The sequence below is a fragment of the Hetaerina americana genome, unplaced genomic scaffold, assembly GCF_022747635.1.
Source record: "Hetaerina americana unplaced genomic scaffold, ioHetAmer1.1.p SCAF_18, whole genome shotgun sequence".
In the NCBI taxonomy this organism is placed as follows: Eukaryota; Metazoa; Arthropoda; class Insecta; order Odonata; family Calopterygidae; genus Hetaerina; species Hetaerina americana.
This window is the reverse complement of record NW_027286741.1, coordinates 3,084,169-3,106,171: the sequence shown is the minus strand read 5'-3', so window position 1 is coordinate 3,106,171 and position 22,003 is coordinate 3,084,169. Positions and strand designations below refer to the sequence as shown.

Here is a 22,003-nt window from a genome sequence, read left to right as displayed (position 1 = left end):
ACTTACACTGTGTTTTAAAACTAACTTCTGGTAATGAACTGAATTAATATTCTCATATACCTGGGGGATATGCTTTTGAAATGAAAGAAGAGTTAGTTGAATTTGAAAGAGAGCTTTTCTGTTTACCTTTGTCTTTGAGCGAAGCATCAAAGTTTCTGAAGGGATAATGTATGAATTCGGTGCATGCCACAAAATTGTTAATGTAAGTTTTACTTAAATGGCTCCTTACAATGGAAAACTGCACAAAGAAGCCGACCAACCATATAACAATATGGAATTAGCATTTGGTCAATTTTTGAAGACCATAAATAAAAAACATGTGTCCATAATGATGAAAATTTCATTGAATACAAAGGAAAATTTAAACTTAATTAAATAAACAAAGCTTGAATTAAAAATTAAAATTGAGTTCTTCAGAAGATGTTGCACTAAAAAAAATATCCTAGACCTCTTTTTTTAAATGTGTATCACGAAACATTGGAGGAATTGGGAAACCTTTGCAGACGCGTAGAGAAAAAAATCGAAGACTTTGCATTTCCACAGGAAAGAATTAATTGTGTCGACTAGTTTTGCCACACTGTAGCATCGTTTGGACTGCTCTGGATAGTCCTGATGATGCTGCAGTGAAGCAAAAGTAGTTGGCATGATGAATTCTTTACTTTGGCAATGCAAAATCTTTGATTTTTTTCTTTGTGTGATAGAAATGGATTTCCACAAAGTATCAGCCTCAGTCATGTCTTCAATCTTTGCAGATTTTTTCTAATTCTTCAAGGATACCTTTGCATTGATCACTTGCAAAGATATTTTTAAAAACATTATGGGATCATGAATTGCAAAAAAAATTTCACTACTATGTTTCAGTGTTTTGGACCTCCAGGAAGTTGTTCTTTTGTGTAATTTACGATTAATTCCATATTAAGGGTCACATTTTCGAACTCTGAAAATTTTTGTTTCACCACCATTTTGGTTGCAGTTATTTCTATTATTATTATTATGTTATCAGCTGCTGCTGATCTATATGTCTATAATTATGACAGCAGCTACTAATATAACATTGAAAAACAGAAATAATAGCACATCACCCTGTCTTACATCTGTTTTTACTTTTGATGAACAATCCATCATATACCCCAAATGGAGAAAGTAGGTCCTGGTGTGCCCTGATTTTATCTCCAAGTACCAATGAATCAGACTGCCATTCTGTTTCCGCATCCTTGCGTTGGAGCATTTGGTGCAGCCCGCAAAATACTTTGGCCCTCTGATTCAGCGTGAAGTTCAAAAATTTGATTAGTTGATTTCCAAGAAACTGCGGGAGATGCCACAACTAACTTTTAATGGAGCCATCTGCTAATATGCATTTCAATGCAACAATTACAGAATTTGCCTTGACTGGGATTCTGGTCAAGGCGAATGATTTTTACAGTTTGAAATTGTTGCATTGTAATGCATATTAGCGGATGACTCTGTGAGAAGCTGACTGTTTCGGCATCTCCCGCAATTTCTTGGAATTTGTCAAAGGTAAAAATAAATTCCAAAGAAACTGCGGGAGATGCCACAACAGTAACTTTTAACGGAGTCATCCGCTAATGTGCATTTCAATGCAACAATTTCAGAGTGTTAAAATCATTCGCCTTGACTGGGATTCGAACCCAGATCCCTCAATATCCGGTCGAGTGCTTTAGCCACTTAAGCTACCGAGGCGTCCTCATAAACTCTGAAATTTTGGGGCTTTTAAAGGAACAAGATGTTGTGACGAAATGCCGTACATACAATGTCACAGGCATTCGCAGTCGTGCGCAAGGCGCCACAGTCCACGAGGTTAAAGCCAACTTTTAAACAATTGTGGTGTTTATGCTTTGACAAATTCCAAAGAAACTGCGGGAGATGCCGCAACAGTAACTTTTAACGGAGTCATCCGCTAATTTTCATCTGGAGGCATCCGCCCCAAAATTTCAGAGTTTAAGAGGACGCCTCGGTAGCTTAAGTGGCTAAAGCACTCGACCGGATATTGAGGGATCTGGGTTCGAATCCCAGTCAAGGCAAATGATTTTTACACTCAGAAATTGTTGCATTGAAAGGTAAAAATAGCCTAAGTGTTTAAAGTTGGCTTTAATCTTGTGGACTGTGGCGTGTCTTGCACGACTACAAATGCCTGAGACATTTTATGTACTTCATTTCATGACAACATCTTGCTCCTTTAAAGCCCCCAAAATTTCTAAGTTGAAGAGGACACCTCGATAGCTTAACTGGCTAAAGAACTCGGCCAGACATCGAGGGATTCGGGTTCAAATCCTAGTCAAGGCGAATTATTTTTACACCATGAATTTGTTGCATTGATTAGTTGAATTTAAATACCACCTATGTGCATTTTCATTTCTGCCTGCATTTACCTGTGGATGTTTAAATATTATATTCTGTGCATTTTTGCCTTGAGTTCTAATTGTTTATACGAGGGTCATCCGGAAAGTAGTACCCGTTCGTGCCGCATGAAGTGCTGACGACGCGAGTAGCCGCTGGACGAGGTCAGATAGCTTCAGTGGCTTGTCTGCCTTCTCTGAGCCAAGTTGCGTGACGCTAGCATTGCCTGTGTTGTTTCTGTGATTGTTTACAATGTTTAAAAAAATTGAGAACGCCGCCAGTTGTGAAGTGAGGGCAGTGATTAAATTCCTCAATGCAAGAAACGTTCGCCCATGTGATATTCATCGCCAATTAAAGGAGGTGTATGGAGACAATGTAATGGACGAGTCGTCTGTTCGGCGGTGGTGTCGCAACTTCAACATGGGGAGGGGGAACACACACGACGATGAGCGTTCGGGGAGACCGTCTGTCATTACAGACCAACTGGTGAGCTCAGTTGACGAATTCGTGAGGAACAATCGGCGCGTCACAATTGATGACATCTGTGAGCATTTTCCCAATGTTTCTCGAACAATTGTTCATGAAATTGTTAAACACCATCTGCATTATGCAAAAATTTGTGCAAGATGGGTCCCTCGCGTATCTCAATGAGCTGGCGGCGAAGGACTATGCAGCAGGAATACAGAAACTTGTCACACGTTATGACAAATGCCTTAATTTGCTTGGAGATTATGTTGAGAAGTAGTTTAAAGTATCCTCTTTCAAATAAAATTTTTTATGTTTGTTAATATTTACTTTTGTGTCTTTATTTCACGAACGGGTACTACTTTCCGGATGACCCTCGTATTTCATTATCACTAGTTAGAAAGTGGTAAGTGAATGGAATCACATGCCGATATATATGTTCTGAAGCCCATCAAAATGCACACGTTTCATTGCACCTTCTATTTCTAGCAATTGCAGTTAGGTGTCAGGTTTTGAAATTGAAAGCAGAATAGAGTTAATTGGAAAAGTTCATGGTCTCAAAGCTTTGCTCTCCCATCGAATTGATCTCTCTCTTAAGTGCAGCTGTCTTCTCTTGATGGGTGTCCTCCATCACGCTCAGTCCCCCTCTTCATTTACCCCTGTCTTCATCTGCCGCTCCTCCTTCCCTTTATTTGTAATGCAATACTTCTCTGTCCTAATTATTTAAATTCTGTACTAATTATGTAATTTTATTTATTTTTATTTAGAAATACTTACTTAATGAGTGGATGTGGCTGTAAATGGTCATATTCTTTGTTAGCATAGAGCATCCCAGGTGTTAGTGAACTTCAAAGCCAGTGTTTGTGTAGGCTGGTAATTTTTTTATAGTTAAAACAAATATATTCCATCAATTGTTATTGTCACATTATTTGTACTTGGCAATTGTTTATTTTCATGACAGAGATGTCTCTATATAAGCTATAGAAGCCATGGCAGTATTAAAAATATTTACTTTTAATTACAGGGCTCTGCTTAGAAAAGGTTCCTCCATCATCAACATCTAAGTACCGCCAAGCAGAGTGGGAGGAACAAATGGTTCGCTGCTTTGAACTTGCTGGAGATTTGACACTCTTGTACTTGCAGGTAACTCCCACAAAAAACCCATTTCCCTGTGCCATTGTACCTGTTTTCATGGTAAACTGGTACTACGTTGTCCTGACTCATTCAGGTGATATGGCCTTTGGTACATGAAATGTTTCATGTGTATCAATTGCATTTGGTATGCCCTTATTTAATGGGCATTGAAGGTACTTATTTCTCATGGACCATCTGCAGTTTCAAAGATTCGACTAATGGTCCACTTGGTGCTGTTACATTATACCATTGCTACTTTAAAGACGTCCTTCCAATTCTTATGTTATCCCTGAAAATTAATTATTGTTTTAGCTAGCACCCTTTAAATTAATATGCGTCGTCTGTGTTCAAAGCCTCTAGTGATTACTAAAGGATGTTGTACGAGGGGGGACCCAATAATAACAGGAATGTTGTTATAGATTCTTTAGTTCTCAATATATTTACATGAAATTTTGTTCACCTTCAAAGTATTCCCCATTGACCATAATGCACTTCTCTAAATGATGCTTCCATTGTTTGAAACATTTCTGAAATTCATTATCGGGATGTCCTTTTGACCTTCTAGCAATTTTTGTCTTACCTCCTCCACAGTATCAAAACGCTTTCCTTTCATGTCCCTTTTGAGTCTGGGGAACAAAAAGAAGTCACAGGGAGCTAAATCCAGTGAGTAGGGGAGGTGAACAATCGATGTCATGCCGGTTTTTGTCAAAAACTGCGTCACGTAGAAGGTGGTATGAGCCAGCGTGTTGTCATGATGGAAGAACCAGTCACCTGTGTGCCAAAGATCTGCTCTTTTGAACTCCATGACACTCCAGAAATCTCACAGAGTTGATCAATGGTTCTGCGACAGTCTTCACAAATGAGGGCATTGATTTTGTCGACATTTTTGTCAGTTCTTGATGTTGAAGGGCGGCCTGAATAAGGTTGGTCTTCAATGGACATTTAACCATTTTTGAAACGTGAAAACCACTCCGAGACTCTGGTTTTGCTTAGGGCAGCTTCCTCATAAGCAGTCTTGAGCATTACAATAGTTTCTGCGGCCGATTTCCCCAACAGGGAACAAAATTTCACTGCAGCGCATTGCTCTTGATAACCCGCCATCACGTGTTTTGCCGAAATGAAAAAAGTTGGTTCACTGAAACAGCTCTCATGGACGGACCGATCCAGTCACAGCAATGGTGCTGCGCATACTGACGCAGGTGGCGTGAGCCTGACGTACGACTGGCCGATCAAAGGCTTCCCCCACTCTCGCTCCCCACTGCAGCCCAATTCCCGTTACTTTTGGGTCCCCCCCTCGTATGCTTCTTTGCCTTGCTGCTCTTCTTCTCTTTGTCATCCATTCTTGACTGGTCATCTGTCTAATTGCCTGCCAATAAGTTGACGTTCAGAGAGCTGAGAGGAAGGGGATGAGATGAGATTTGAGGGATAAGATGGGATCTCCCTTCCTCACATAGTCTGGGCAGGGAGATAGTGTTCCTGGGTGCCATAAAAAGAACTTGAGCTAATTCTCAATTTTGAATAAATATATTTTCACCTGTAAATACCTTTGCTGCAAAAGCTCCCAGAATAATATTGTGGACGAGGTTTTTTCCCTAAGCAATCCACTTACTCCACTTGAGCCTTAGTATTGAGTTGTATCAAGTGTCCGAGATGAGCATGAGAAAGACATTGTCCTAGGCACGGCAAAAATATTTGTTGTTCTTCCTGTAGTGGGCTTGGTGAGCATGGAGGGACAGATTGATGGGAATCTACTCTCTTCAAATAGTCTGGGAAAGGGATCAGTTTTTGGAGGATTTGGTGCATCAAATGGGTGTAGTTAACGTCTGGTGATGGCTGTGTTTCCTATGGGTTGGTGTTCTTTGAAAAAGGTGTGTTTATCATTTGGGATTGAGAGAAGACAATTTATAAGGTAACGGTAGATGGAATATTTGTCATTGCAGTGGTGGAAGTAATCAAATGGGATGTGAAGTTCTGAATGTGATGGCTTCCTAAATATTGTGAAAGGCAAGGCATTCTTAAAATGTCCGGGAAGAGTAAGGAATTTTTTAATTCTCTTTCTGTTGTGAAGGAAACAATTAGGGAGGCATTTTTGAGATCAGTGAGAATGTCAATGTAAGCTGATTACAGAAATGTTGTGGATGGTATGTTGTTTATGTGACGGAGGTAAATGGAAAGGAATTAGTTAAAGAAAAATTATGATATTGTTTAAATTTTGCTTGAAAAAGTAAGTGTTGATGTAGAAGTAATTTTTGGACACGCTAAGACTGTCAAGTCAAATGTATTCTTCTATTCTGGGGCTGCCCAAGTTTTTTATTTTAACCCTGTTCTATGTGCAGCCAGAGTTCCATCAATAGGATGAAAAATGTGCTGTAGTACGTGAATGCATGGAACTCGATGACTAGCCAATGTATTAGAGGAAGTTGGTGAGTTTATCACGGCAGTGTCAAGAAGAATGAAGAATTCCGCCTCCCACATCTCTCCAATTATCGAAATTATATCCTTCCTCGCAAAATTGAAGGGAATGCATGATATCCATGGCATGTTGCGATATCTCAAAGGATTTTGCAGCATCTCCGGCTTTAGTCCTAGGTCCTCGTCTTCCTTATTCTGAATTGAAGCATGCGTTTGCTCTGGTGTACAACAATGGGTATGAAATGAAATTGGATTAAAATTTTCTGCTGGAAATGAGTATCTTCTCATTATTCTTCAATATGGAGAAGTTATATAAAGCGTTAGCATTGTTTCTTCCATTCAAAAGTGATTACAATAAGCAGAGAGTTATGGTATTCCAGAAAGTATTTAGCAAAAGGAGGTGGAATCTATATTTTATCGTTACTTTTTGGAAAAATGCAATTTTCAGTACATATGAACTAGCAAAACTCCCACCGAATGAAGCCTGATGAGACGAGATGAGAATTATTTATTAGTGAGAATGTTTGATGTTGAGAAGTGTTAAACTGGGAGTTGGTTTTTGAAGTATTGTTACTTATTGTGCATTCCCTTGATGATCTTAATCTTATTGGCTTGTGCTTGTTTTGGATTGTAATGCAACTGACTCCTTTGCAGGAGCAAGACAAGCTGCAGCCCTTGATGCATGGTGGGGTTGGGGGTGGTGGTGCTGGGAGCGGTGGCGTTGGGGGTGGTGGTGTCGGGAGTGGTGGTGGGGGTGGGACCGTGGGAGGGTCAGGGGTGATGGGGGCAGCAGGGGGCGGAGGCGGGGGTGGAGGAGGGTCCTCCCTCGGAGGGGCAGGTGGTGCTGGCTCCTCTGGAGTTGGGGGTGGGCAGGGGGCTGGAGGTCAGGGTGCAGGGGGCAATGCTTCGGGGGCACCAGGTGGCACTCCTGCATCTCTGTCAGGTGAGCATGGGATTTTTCACTCATCTTCCAAGCCAAGCATTCACCTTGACCCCTTCCATCACATATTACACCTGTTTAAAAAGTTCCCAAACTTTTTGAATAATACTCCTTCAATTGGTTGTTTTTTAATCTGCTTGGGGGCATTGTGTCTTGCGGAAAATTCCAAAATAACTGCCTTCAACGACTTTGTTGATTAGTTATTGCTGTTAATGGGAAAGGTGTTTGTGGAGTGTGGCAAAAAATAGGACCCACAGAAATGAGCTCTTGGAAGTAGCTGTGGTGTTCTGTGAAATTCTTTCGTGAAACTTCAAAGTTGACCACCAAGGCTTGTGAAGAGGATGCAATGAAATGTGCCGCTTGTTGTGAGTGGCTTATGCAGTTCAAAAAGGGGCGGCGATCAGTGGAGGACGAGGAGCATTCTGAAAGACCATCAACGTGGACTGATGATCCCCCAAGGGAACTTGCAGGAGAGTGTGGCATCTCGATTGGTCCATGCTATGCAGTCCTGACCAAAAAATTGAGGGTGCATCGAGTCGCCATCAAATTCGTGCCTTGCCTGATGACCGCAGACCAGAAACAACATCGAGTTCAAGTGCCTGCTAGGCACTGTTTGATTGAGCTGAAGAGGACAAAACCTTCTTGCCCAGGATCATAGCTGGTGATGAATCATGGGTTTATGGATATCACGTTAAAGAAAAAAGTGCAACCTTCGCCAATGGATTGGTGAAACATCCTCCTGCCCCAAAAAAGCTCGACAACTTTGCTCGAATGTCAAGGTGATGTTGACTGTTTTTTTTTAAATGCAAAGGGGGTTGTGCATCATGAATAACTACTTGAAGGCCGGACAGTTTACACTGAGTGCTGCCTGGAGGTTATGAAATACCTAAGAGAGAGAATCGGGTGAAAACGGCCCTAACTTTGGAGGAGCAGCATGTGATTTTTCATGCCAACTAGCCAGCTCATCTCTCAGGACTTGTGAGTTTTTAGCCAAAAACAAGACCACTGTGCCTCCCCACTCACCCTTCTCACCAAAACTGGCCCCATGAGACTTTTCCCTGTTCCCCAAATTAAAGCCCCCGATCAAAGGAAAAAGATTGGCTACCATTCCAGAGATAGAGAAAAATTCGACGCAGGAGCTTGCGAGCATTTTGGAAGAAGCATTCTAGGACTGTTTCAAAAAGTGGAAACACCATTGGGATAAGTGTATACGTTGGGGAGGAGACTGCTTTGAAGGAGACCCTCACCAATAATTTCCTAGTGAAGTATTTTTCGTATTAAATAAAGTTCAGGAACTTTTTGAACAGACCTTGTACTATCAGATCCTCAGCCATTCACTTTTATTGCATGCTGGGTCTAAAATACGCATCCAGATATTTTTGCCCCCTGGTTAAACTTAAAATGGTTGGCTGATGGAGACTCTTTAAGCCAGTATGGTTTGATAGACAAATCAAACATATTTCAAGTTGTCGCTAGTACAACTGTACTACTGAAACTCATTCAAACAGTTTTTAATGAGGTCATCTGTTGTCTCAAGCATGTGTAAGATTCACCAAGCTCACATCAGTGAAACCTTAACCCTACGCCCCCTTGGAATGTGCAGTTTCCCTTGATTTGCGATATTTTCTTTATGTTGTTAGAATTATTGAATCCTTGTAATGTGCAGTGGAACCTTGCACAGCAAGCATAAATCATTCCACGCTCTTTCTTGTAAAGCAAAACACTAATTAGTGAGTGAACTTTTTGCTTATAAATTATTGTAAAACACCATGTGTTCCATGCCAAAAAAGTAAATGATATGTGAGGTTTATTCAAAGAAAATTATGCATACATTGTTTAGGAACATGTATCACGTTCACCTCTTCTTCTATCGCGGAATGAAGCAATGTGAACTCGAATTTTAAAAGCAAAAAAGAACAAAAATAAATTTTTCATTATTATGATACATACATAATTTTTTTTTCTAGAAAGCTATCTATAGAGACACTGACAATTGTTTTAGCCAATGCTTCAAAATATTGCACAAATTCAACTCAGAATTATCATTAAATGCATTTCTGGCGTGCATTGCCACTGCTCTTTTGGGCGATGTCTTAATGAATGGTAGGATTCAATAGTTTCCCATGACCTCCCCATCCCATTTAGTCTGCTGTTTTAGACTTAACACTTCTTGAAGGCTGGTGGACTTTTTGAATGTTAACGTGCTTATATTTGCCCAAAAAGGCAGCGAGAGACAGTCATTCATTTGCTTATGGCCCGGCAATGCATTCTCTTCTACTATTTACACAAATAAAGGTGCCCTTTAGTATCTTCTTCCAGAATTGATCCATCTCATCACAATTGAAAGCATATTGTGACAGGTAACCTTCAGAATCTATGAGCTTCTTTAAGCCACCAATGGAATTCTCTGGTTTCTTTGACTTGGAGCTTGCTGCTTCCCAATGCCAAGGATGCTGGTTCTTCCCTTAAACTCTTCTTCAACCATTGATGATTCTGTCATCTTCTTAATGAGGTCGGCAAAAATCATAATTGCCTTCTCGCAAATGATATTCTTATAAATAGTGTGGCATTGCAACGGGTTTTCTTTTATTCAAAATGAGAAGCAACCTTTCAGCATTGTTGAGAATAGGTGCCCATTGCATCGCTTGTCATTCTCTATGAAGTATTTCTTTCATAAATTTTGTCCCTGTTCTTGAAGGAAATGCAAATTGTTGATTTGCGTACTAGATCAGCCATGAACACACCTTATTTTCGATGTATTTACTTTTCATTTCTACTGTTATTTTTATTCTCTTATGGCTTTCTTCTACCAGGTGTTATTCAGGGTCATTCTAACACTGCTTACAACATTTTATTAAACTTTCCATGAAAAAATCACTCATAATATATTTGAACACAAGTTGGAAAAATGCATGATTACTAGGGATGCTAATATGTTAACGGAACAAGTGCTAAACACTGACTGAAGTATCAGGCAGGGAATCATTTCAGGAAACACTCCCTCTATGACACTCGATATGCAAAAAGTTGCTCGTTAAGTGAGTCATTTTAGGAACCAATATTTCTGCTCTTTATGGGAATTAATTCAATGGAAGGTGATTGTTAAATGAGGTTCCCCTGTGGTACTATATTGCATTTTCTCCTTAGAGTTTTGAAATATCCCACAATTTATGGTAATTGACGAGGAGCATGTTGCCATTTGGTGCACATTAGACATGAAAAATCAAAAACAAGACTTTCATGATACAGATAATATGTATATAAGCTTAAACATGAAATATGAATGCTCATTTTTTGGATTTCCAAAAATAACAAGATTCTTAATTTGATGACAGCATATTACATCGCTATCAGAGTCTGAGAAACATATGTCAATCATTGCACTAGTTTGCAAATACCTATTGTTCTCTATTGGAACAATTAATGGAATAATATGGCATGTGCACATAGAAATTAGCGGATATCATGAAATAATATTATTATATTTTATTTGGCGAGCTATCACCACTACTTAGTTGTCACAAGGCTAAAATTGCTTGTAATTCATGTGCTCTTACTCTGTGGCAAACTTTCTCTTTCATTATTTTGCACATTTTGCATAATTTAATAGAAAAGGGGCAAGTGGAATCCTTCATCTACCATGCCAGATGTATAACTTGGGATGGAAGAAGTTGAAATGGTATCAGAGGAAGAATAGCTCAGGCTAAGGAGGCATTCTTGAAGGAGAGGCTACTACTATGTTTAAAGAACCTAAGGTTGCGAGCAAAGATGTAGTTCATGCGGGGAATGGCACTTGTTGAATCAGAGACCTGGAACATTGGAAAAGTGGGCAGCGATGAAGAATAGAAGGGGCCTTTGGAACACTGTGCCTGAGAGCAGAATGCTGAAGATCTAATTCACAAAGTGAGGAACAAGGAAGTATATGCATAGAAGAGGAAAGGACCAAATAGAGAACAGCTCTCTGGCAAAGGAGAGGAGTTGAATGAATTGTACACAATTTGAAGGATAATGGGGTGGAAGAAGATTCTGTGAGGAAGACAAAGAGCCAAGAGCATGGGCCATTCAATAATTCAATAGAAAATCCAAGTGACGGTGCTCGTAGTATCAGAAAAGATCTGATTTTGGTGTAAGCTTCATCTTTCGCTAGACTGCTGTTAAATTTTCAGCTATACCCATCTTGTGGTTTAATTTTAATATTCAATTGAAGCTGCAAACATGTTTATTTAGAAAAATGAAACAAAATGACTTTCGTGTAGTGATTGAACACTCAACACCAGGTCGAAGGCCCAACACCAAAAGAGATGAAAGCAGAGTTGGATGAAGTTCATTGCACATCTGCTCCTGTGTTTGCAACTCTTTACAATTGTGCAACTGAGTTTAAACTTGGCCATATATCCACAGGTGATGAGCATCGTTCGGGATATCCAGTGGAAGTGACTTCCACAGAAATGATTGACATAGCCCACAATATAGTTTAGAGTGATTGATGAATCAAATTTTATGAAATAGTTGAGGCCACTGGCATATTACAAGCTAGTACCGCGTTTTCAATTTGGCTCAGAAAATTGGGCTGTGAAAAAAATCTCTGCAAGATGGGTGCTGTGTTTGCTCTTAGAGGAGAATAAACGCTATCATATGGTTGATTCATTTCAATGCAACAATTTCAGAGTGTAAAAATCATTTGCCTTGACCGGGATTCGAACCCAGATGCCTCAATGTCCGGTCGAGTGCTTTAGCCAATTAAGCTATTGAAGCATCCTTTTAAACTCTTGGGTTCGAATCCCAGTCAAGGCGAATGATTTCTGGTGAAATTCTGGGTTTGAATCCCAGTCAAGGCGAATGATTTTTACACTCTGAAATTGTTGCATTGAAATGCACATTAGCGGATGACTCCATTAAAAGTTACTGTTGCGGTATCTCCCGCAGTTTCTTTGGTTGATTCATAGTTGGTTTGGTGCTTTTCCATTGCAATGATGGGTTTCTGTGTCAATACATAACTGTGGATGAAAAATGGATACACTGCTACACTCCAGAGACAAAGGGACAGTTGAAACAATGGGTTTCTGAAGGCAATCCAGCTCCAAAGAAGGTGAAATTGGCCAATGAGGTGATGCCCATTAAGAATACCAATTACAGGAGTTTTGTTGTAAGAAGAGGCACTACACATTGCATCAAAACAAGACGCTGATGGCTTCAAAGCATCAAGTGGCTGGGTAGACCATTTCAAAATTCAATACAACATTTTCGGAAAGACCATGAAATAGGTGGTGAATGTGAAAGTGTAGATCATGAAATATTTTCTCACTTGAGTTGCACAGCTTTACATAATCATGTTGATGGCTACAGTCTTTTATTATATTTATTTATTCTATTATTATGTCAAGTGTGTGTTTATTGTTATGCATATTTCTCCTTCAACATATGCTTAATTTATTAAAATGACAGAGGAATGAATGTAGGTGCACAGCTTATTTGTTCGATGAACTTATTTACATTTATGATAGCAGTAGTCTTTATTTTAATTATTTTTAAAAATTTATTTCAGTCACAATTTATGGGGTCATCATTTCTTAGATAATTTAAATAAAATTGTAAGACATGTAGTTATTTTGCTTTTATATCCTGTAAATAAAGATTCCCGCAATTCACTCTTTTCCTTTACCCCCCTCAAAAGTGTAAAAGATGGGTTTGACTGCAGATACGCCATTCAAACTATTGTCTATCCTATCTTAGAAATGAGTTTTGATACTCATGCCTTCATACAATTTTTTTATCAAATATATGCTTTGAAATTACCCGATATTGTGTGCATTCATATGGAGGAAACCATTAAAAGGTAAATTGATGGTATAAAAATTGTCAATTCTACCATACTTATTGAGAACAAGTAATATGTATAAGGATTGAAGATATATAAAACTAGCATATATCATTGATGTAGTTTATGTAATATGTGCATATATTACAAGCATTTTTAAATGTTGAGCCAGTGATGTTATTATTGCTATATGAACTGATAACCTGCTTATATCTCATTTATTTTGCTAAATAAACCTGGCTGTTGCAACGTAAACTGATGATTAATACATTGCAACCATTAGTTAAATATGTAGAACCAAATTTTAGACTAGTATATTATCATTGAGCAACAGTTATTTTTCCCTGGTTGCTTAGTGATGGACAAACCTCCTTAAAGGTAAAATAAACTATTTGCAGCTGCTAATGAGATCTGCTTGGGGAGTAAAAAAATAATGAGCATTCAGTGGTAATTATTATTGGTATTTATCATCGCACTGTGGCTGCTCAATGCTCACAACCCTTTTATGCTTCCCCTATGATTCCTGCATCATTGGTGTACTCTTCTTCGTTGACTCCTTGACTCATCATCCCCATGGTTGCTCGGTGTCGCCCAGGTGTCCTTTCGGGTTAATATCATATTGGCCGCTAACCATCACTTTTCTGTGAGGGAAGATTCCTCCGAAGCCATGCTAGACGCCTATCTTCATGTTTGTTGGCACCTGCGTGGATTTCCATTTTTACTTAGACACATCATCCTCCAGTAGCTCCAAAATGTCAGATTCTTCCTCGTAGACAACTTGACACACCAATCTTAATGCTTTTGTTGTTGGCCCTTCTGAGACGACCTATTTCAAATCTTCCTTCCACAGGTGATGATATACGTAGTGTGCCAAGGAGGCAAGAAACGTTCACTAAGCAGCCAAGTGGTGATTGCTATTAATAACTCGTGGCATGGTGTGAAATTCAATGGAAATTCCATTTTGATGTTTTGGACACGTCGTGAAGTTGTCAAATCATGAGAAAAGAATTTATTAGTTGGCAAGTATATTTTACGTGTGTCTACCTTAAAAAGAACCTTGACTTTGTATGGAACATGGTATTATTTCCAACTTCACTAATTGAGTTCTTTTTTGCTGATCAGAGCTCGAGGACAATTCTGCTAGTTGGAAAGGATATGATAGAATAAAAATTATTTACATTCCATAAGAAGTACTTTTGCATCAGAACACAATTCCCAAATTAATTGTTTCACCTGTATGAAAATATACCATGCTCATCCGTTGGCTGTAGTGGGTGATGGTCTGGCAAGAGTTTTTGGGGGAGAATTGCTAATTTCTTCCGGCACTCTTTGTAAGTAACCATTGGGTAAGAGATGTAGATTTACAAGGAGTGCCTTGTGACCCCAGGATCAAAGTCAATGCTCCAACAAGATCCCATGAGGTCCAGGAGTAGGCAAGAATTTTCAGCTTGAGAGAAACAATATTTGCACTTTTCCACAGATTTATTTGTAATGTACTTAACGTTTCAGCTCATCGAACCATCTTGAGGTACAAGAGTAGTAACAAATTAATCTGTGGAAAAGTGCAAATTTTGTTTTTCTCATAATGATGAAATTCCATTACATCTCGCCTGAATCTGTTGAAGAATTTTCCGCACACTTTGTGAACATCTATGGCATTTCACGCGTATGTACCGACTTTTCATGCAAATGCGATGCCACAATTGTCATGAGTGATTGATAGGGTTTACCAGAAGAGTACCTGTTATTATGTTGTACATGAAATCTACCTTTGGATCCCCCTAGAAATCATCCATGCCATATTTAGTGGTGGTTATGGATACCATTTTTTAGGAAATACTTAGTGACGTCTTTCTTGCTAAGAAATCACTGTAACCAAAGAAAAGTGAGGTTGCTCATTCACCGATTGTTGCGTGCTAAGTGAGCAGAGAGTGAGGTGAGGTGGGTGCCATCACGTATTGTGTTCTTTTGATATGCATCTGAGGAAGTCCTCATCAAGTCTATTTTGTGTGCTTGACCACAGGGGGGTCACATTCACCACAGCCACCCCTGCACCCAGAACGTCATATTGGACCAATCTTGGAGACAGCACTCCAAAGGGCCCCCATCCTTTACATCCGAGAGGGAAAACTGCAATCAGCCGTTAATAGATACAGGTATATGTCGTCTATGTTCTCCTCACTAACCCTTTGAATGCTGCAGGCCAGTATATTGGCTTTTGCTCGTTTAAAAGTACCATAGTTAATATATCTGCTCTTGCATGGACAGAAGTCATAATAGCTTATTGTAATTAATAGTCTTCAGTGCATATCTTTGGCATTATATGAAATGACTTAAAGACTTTATTGAACATATCCGACTTGTTTTTACATCAAAACTCTTTGCTTTTGTAAACGATGGTGCTTACTAGATTTGAGTGGCAAGAGAGTGTCTAATGATAACATGCCTACATTCGACTTCTGTAAAACCTAAAAAAAAAAAATCTGGAGGGTATATTAATTTCTTGTGATCTTTGCTCACTTAACTTCCATTCTAAATGGTCAGGTCTTAATGATCTCTCTAAAACCACTACTTGAATGCCAAGACTTATTTCAGAAGTTTTTTCTTGCCTGTCCCTGACTTCAAAAATATCAGTTATGGCGGACCACATCAAATTGCCCAAGTGTGAGGTGGGTGTTCTAAAATCAGCCCAAATTTCTATGTCTGTGAATCCAAAAAAGTTGTTTCTTTTGCCAACCAAGTGAAGCATTTCACAGAACCACTATGGCATGTTGCCCTTACAGCTATAAAATCTTCACCTACTGCCATGGATGATGAACGGACCAATTACTCGGATTTCTAAGTAAACAGGAGAGGAGGCTACTGTTCATCCAGCATCTGATATCTCAGTTAATCTCTGCCCTGTTCCTGATACCCTAAAGATTCCCAAGACTTTGACTGTTCAAACAAGAGAAAATGTAGATGAAAGCGTTCCTCATATTGAAAACAAAGAATTCACTCTTGTTCATCATAGATAATCCATTGAGAATTGCTGTCTCTTGGGAGTTCCTAGACAACTGAAACTACATGTCTGGAACTTCAACCCAGATACAACGAAAGAAGAAGTAATGGTGCATCTGAAGGAACAATTTCTGGAAATGACAGACTCGTCGGCTGAAATTGAACAACTGAAGTTGACTGATGGCAATTATGCCACCTTCCATATCATGGTCAATGAAGATCTTTGTGATAAAATATTGCCGCCTGAACTCTGGCTGAAGAATGTTTATTTTGGAAATTATTCTTTTCGGAGACTACATCTACTAACACTAGGAGTTAACTGCGTCACTTAACAGTCCTTCATGCAAATTTTCAGTGTGTGCGCAATAAAATGGTGGAACTAGAAATCCTTGTGAGTGGTTATAAACTTGATGTGGTCTGTGTAAATGGACATTGGCTTATTTTGTGTGAATGAAGTGTTTTTCATCTACTGGGCCATGTTATGGCCGACGGCTTCTGCCAATCAGTGCCTAGAAACAGCGGAGGGTGTCCAGGGATCTGGGTGTCCAGGAGCTTGCATCACTCTCCAGTTGATTTCTTGCACCATTTCCTGAACGAAGAAAAGGCATTTGAATCTAGCATGACTTGTATACATTTGAAAGACTTTGACTTAATTATTACTACTAATTATCATAAAATGTAAGAAATTTATTTATATTGTTTATACGTATGTTTTAATCCTTGTATTATTTTAAAACTAAACTTTGCCTCAAAGAAGAATTTTTAGGTGAGTTAATGAGTACTTTGAGCATGTAATAGCTATCATAAAGTCTTTCAAGTTTCACTCTCAACGTAACCATCTACGTCATTTTGAAGTCACATAAACTGAAGTCACGAAAATTGCCAAATGGTATGATGAAATATGCAGAGTGAACATTAGAGAATTGTGGGGTTGTGACACACTGAATTATTATGCCATGTTATGTGTGTGAAAATTTCAGGATAATGCTGAGTGCAGTCGAGTCAAACGCAACCCAGAATTTGCGCCTCACTTTAACACGGCAGTTGGCCGAGGTGCTCTTGAGAGGGGTAAGGACTTTATTAATATTTGCAATATTTTATTGTTTCAAGTTCCTTTGGCACGTTTCCTAGTGGTTTCTGTGTTCAAAAAGTGCACATGAAATGAAAAATAATCTCATATGGATTGGGACAGTCCTCACGGTTTTCATTTCTACGATCAAAGATAATGCAAGATAATTTGAATAAATGATGGTTTCATCCTGAATGTATCATGTCTGTTTAAAGCTTTTCTTTGTGCTTCTGCAAGCTGGGGTGTAAGGAATAATGTTGAAATTATCTCCTAGGTGACCACTCAGCCTTGCAAAATGTGGAAAATATTTGAAATTGGTCTGCTTTTTTAGGTATGAAGGGGAAAATTGGGAAAATTTATCACTTAGCTAAGGTCAGGAATGTCATATGGTGATTGGGAATTCCCAATGAGGATGATATTTTTTTTAGTTGTAAGCTCTGGGGCATGTTTCTCAAACCAACAAGAAATATGCAGTTCTGCCTCCTAAATGCTGGAAAAGTTTACTCCTTTCCAAATTACATGACTGTGAGTATTTTACCTCACCATTATATGCCTTATTGCATTGCTTTCAACTCCGTAGGAGCCCTTGAATGTACTCTAATTTCAGCTTGCGGGAGCAAATAAGCAGAAAAAGGAAGGAAAGAATACATTCTCATTTGCCCTCGGATGAAATGAGTGTTTGGCAGATTGCTTTCATTCCTCAAAAGCCGATGGATGGTTTTCCCCTAATGCACTCTCTCCTTCAGTGGTCGGGAGTACCTCTCAGCTAAGCAGTTGCGTGAAAGTTGTGTGATTGTCAAAGGTCTTGTGTCTCATCACTTGGATTGAGGTTTGGTTTCCTTCAAGGGAGTGGGAAGCACACAAAGCATGGGGTGCTAAACGAACATGTAATATAATCACATTACGTTAAAAGGTGGAAATACAGTAGAGACAGTAATGATGGTGGGCAATTATGCACTCCTGTCGAAAGGTTATTTGGAATGTATAGTATAATAATTCATTGCAAGGACAATTAAAAGTGGTAAGGGGTCAATCAAGCAATGACGGTAAAAAGTTCTATCGGTGTAACTATATTTTCTAGTGCATGGAATGCAAGCTTTTCAATTCCGTCTCTGAAGAAATCTTAAACCCCCTTATATTTTATCCACTCCTCTACGCCACCATGCATTCTGCGTCACTGTCAAAGCGAGCGAGTTGCAAGCCATGTCTACCGAGATAACCAGAGTTGTAAATCTTTGATTTTCACGAATTTTTTTGTTGATGTTTACCGTCAGTTCATCTGGCACAAGGCTAGGCCAACCAGTGCGGTTCTCATCATGAACATTAATGCAGCGATTTTTAAAGTGAATGCACTACTACCTCACTCTGCCTTCACTCATTATTCCGTCTGTGTACGCTTCACAAAGTTGCCCATTAATTTCAATATTGCTTGTGGTTTTTTGCCGGTGAAAACCTAATCACTGATTGCTCTTCACAACTGGTGAGATTTTCTATTGGAGTGCACATTTTAACCGTATGCAGTAAGCAAATTAGAAGAACCACAGTCTACACACTACCACAGCAGGATGTGCACTGAGTGTAGGGACGTTTAGATTCCAAGATGGTGGTTCTCACCCTACCCACCAAATTAGATTGGCCGAAACGTAAGTTAATTTCTGGACGGGCCTCGTAGTACATACTCTCTTTTAAACACAATTCAGCAAAAGAAATAAATTGTCAATGAAATAAATTGATCTTTGTATCACAATCCACTTTCACTTACCTAAAACATGAGTAAACTTTTACGTATTTAACAAAGTAAAACATATTAAACTTAAACGATAACTAAAAAATAATCAAGATAGAAATTTAATTTTTATTTTTTATTCGTAAGACTTCTCTGTTAGGTCAACATTCAGAGTTATACATTTCTCCCAGTGTTGTTTCTTGAGCTTTCATAGCCCATTGAAAGTGGAACTCAGCTGATTGCATCATTTTCTACCATTGTCCCACTTCTTGAATAACGTGCTCTGTGTTGCTAAATCTCTGGCCCTGCAATGGTTTTTTGAGTTCTGAGAATTAGTGAAAGTTGATTGGGCAAGATCAAGAGAATGGGATGGATATGTCAAAATTTCAAAGCCATATTGCTTTGATTCCTCAACTGCACCTCGAGATGATTGAGTAGGTGCATTTTCCGTGTAGTTTCTTTTTCAGAGGATAATGCAATTAGTTTATCAGTGTGCAGTTACAAGCAGAAGTGCTGGTCTGACCCCTCTCCGGGTATTCTTTTAAGATGACTCCACGAGAGTCCCAAAAAAACAGTCACCATGACCTTCCCTGCATACATCTGCGCCTTAGTCTTCTTGGGGGAGTTGCTGTGCTTCCACTCCTTGCTCATCGCTTTCATCTCTGGAGCAATTTGATTGATCCAAAATTCATTCATTGTTAACAGGTGACCAAAAAAAGCCTCTTTGTCTTGCTCCATAAGACTCCATTGACGGTAGTGCCGTGCTTGCTTCTAAAAATGAGACATTAGTCGTGGGACCCATCGTGCTGACACCTTTGACATATGCAGTTCTTTGTGAACAGTTTTCCACGCACTGCCATGACTAAGTATGGTCTCATTTATGATCATTTCGATGGTTGCTCTTCCGTCCATTGCTTAGGATAGAGTCCTCCTCCTCCTTAACTATGGCAGCATCGTCCATGAGTGATTGTCTTCCACTTCTTGAATTGTCGTCTGTGAGGGACACGTGGCTGCCTGTTTTAAAATTCAAAAGATTTAAAGATGCATGGATGATATGTTGTGGGGGAAGTGAATGGTGATGGGAGGGGGGGGGCGAATTGTTTGTTTGGAATGAATGTTGTACGGATGTTTGTTTTGAGGATGATGGACATGTTTGTCTGATGCATTGCAGGTGAGTGGGAATGTGTATGCAGTCCCGAGCTTTGTCTCTTCCTCTGCCTTCTCATCAGGGAGTGTACAGCGCAGAGCTGTGCGCGGTGGCGCTTCGTCTGGAGGCAGTGAGAGCCCTTGGAAGCCAAGAAAGTACACTGGCCTCAACCAATTTGTACCGAGAAATGAGAATGAAGAGATTATTCTTCTCCTGCTTATAAGGTGTGTGTGTTCCCTCTGAATGCGTGACCGCATACACGAAGGCACTCCCTAGTTCAACTCCTCTTTTACCCGTGTGTTGGAGTTTCACTCTCATGAGGACATTCCACACCAATAGAGGCACTTAATTGTTAATCTCTGGCTGCTGCTCTGTTATATTTCCTCCAATATTGAACTTTGCTCAGTTATATGCCCAGAAAACTTAATATGTCACAGAAGTGACTTTGTGGCCATAGTAATCATATGCCCCGTTTTTCCCCTCTCCAAGCAGTGTGTGTATGAACTACGATGTAGGCAAGTTATTAAGGGCAGTTAGATATCACTTCCTATTGGATGAGTCTCATTACAATACACAATCGTGTTTCTTTCGCAGAATATTTTCTTTTTAATGTTTAACTCAAACTTTAACATCCACCGTTCTATTTGATGGGCAGTCAAACATCAAGGGCACCTCATCCATGTTCCCTATCCACCTCATCTCAATATGCATCCTTGTTCTCAAGTTTATGACATTTCTGGAATTCTATAACATTTCTTTCGTATTCCATGGACAATTTTTTGTACTGGTGTAGTTATATACATTCACAGACCAGTTCTCTTCATGAATCTCTCGCATAATGGCGTTGTTCCTGAATATTGGCTATAGACAAACCTTCCGTTGATTTTCTCACTTTCTTTAAAGTCATATCTGCTGAAACTGTTATCCTACTCATTCTGTGATTTATCATCCATGTCTTGAAATGTACTTCAAGCCTTCATCATTCAGGAGAGCATGAATGTAATGTATTTTTTACTTTACTATCTGCTTTCCCTGAAGCAATTTTCGGTTCCCTCCATTCTTGTGTCATCTTCTCAGTTGGAGGTGTGCCAAAATGCCTGTCAGCTGCCCTGTTTCTGTTATGTGAAGTGATTTACTGATTGAAGTTTAAATTGACTATCTTCTCTCTCTAGATCCCATGAGGTTCTTCTAATTTTAACTTTTCATGCAACATTTAGTTTTGTGTATTAAAGCAGATGAGTGCATTAAATAGAAAGGAGCATATCACGTGATGAATGATGCTATCACACTGCTTACGGTTGTATGCCTGTAGATTCCAAATTTACTGCAAGAGATTCAATGTTTGAGCAGAGGGGGGATGTTCCCATTAATCCCAATGCATGTAACTTACACAGCAGCACCACATGTGAGATGAAACTAAGCATCCTGCTTTGTATACATAAACGATTTATTTGAAATTTTTTATAGGAACTATTGTCAAGGAAATGTTAAAGCTCTATTGCTTAATGCAGGCTAAAAACATTTTTATCATCGAAATTTTTGATTAAGAAACCAGTTTCTATGCCTGATCAGGAGAAAAAGACTTAACAGCGAGTATATTTCCCTGTGAATTGGCTTACAACTTACAGGACGAAGCTGGAGCTGTATACTCTCTGGCCATAAGACACAGGCTGGCTTTAGGGAACGTTTTGGTGTGGAAAAGTGTCTCTTGTTGGCCCATAAATATGGTACTTATCTTGGTCAACAAATGGAAAGAAAAGTAAAATATATTTCATTTAACAAAATATACTACTTTTTAAAAATATTATACAGTAATTATGTAGTGAGATGTTGGCTCTTTTTTTAACATTAGCAAAATGTTTAAATGGAAGAATTTGAATCTGGCAGCAATGCCTAGTATGAGAATTTATGTTCAGCAGATGAATATTAAAGTT

The 22,003-nt window shown here is 39.1% G+C and overlaps 1 protein-coding gene across 1 annotated transcript in view; it reads left to right on the top strand.

Moving 5' to 3' along the window:
• The window catches only part of Ttc7 (tetratricopeptide repeat domain 7), an 80,179-nt gene that overhangs the window by 5,710 nt on the left and 52,466 nt on the right, over positions 1-22,003 (top strand). The window contains exons 4-8 of the mRNA XM_071584367.1: positions 3,848-3,966; positions 7,024-7,066; positions 15,151-15,283; positions 17,108-17,195; positions 20,094-20,293. Coding sequence (XP_071440468.1) covers positions 3,848-3,966; positions 7,024-7,066; positions 15,151-15,283; positions 17,108-17,195; positions 20,094-20,293 — 583 coding nt within the window. The remainder of the gene's footprint in view (positions 1-3,847; positions 3,967-7,023; positions 7,067-15,150; positions 15,284-17,107; positions 17,196-20,093; positions 20,294-22,003) is intronic.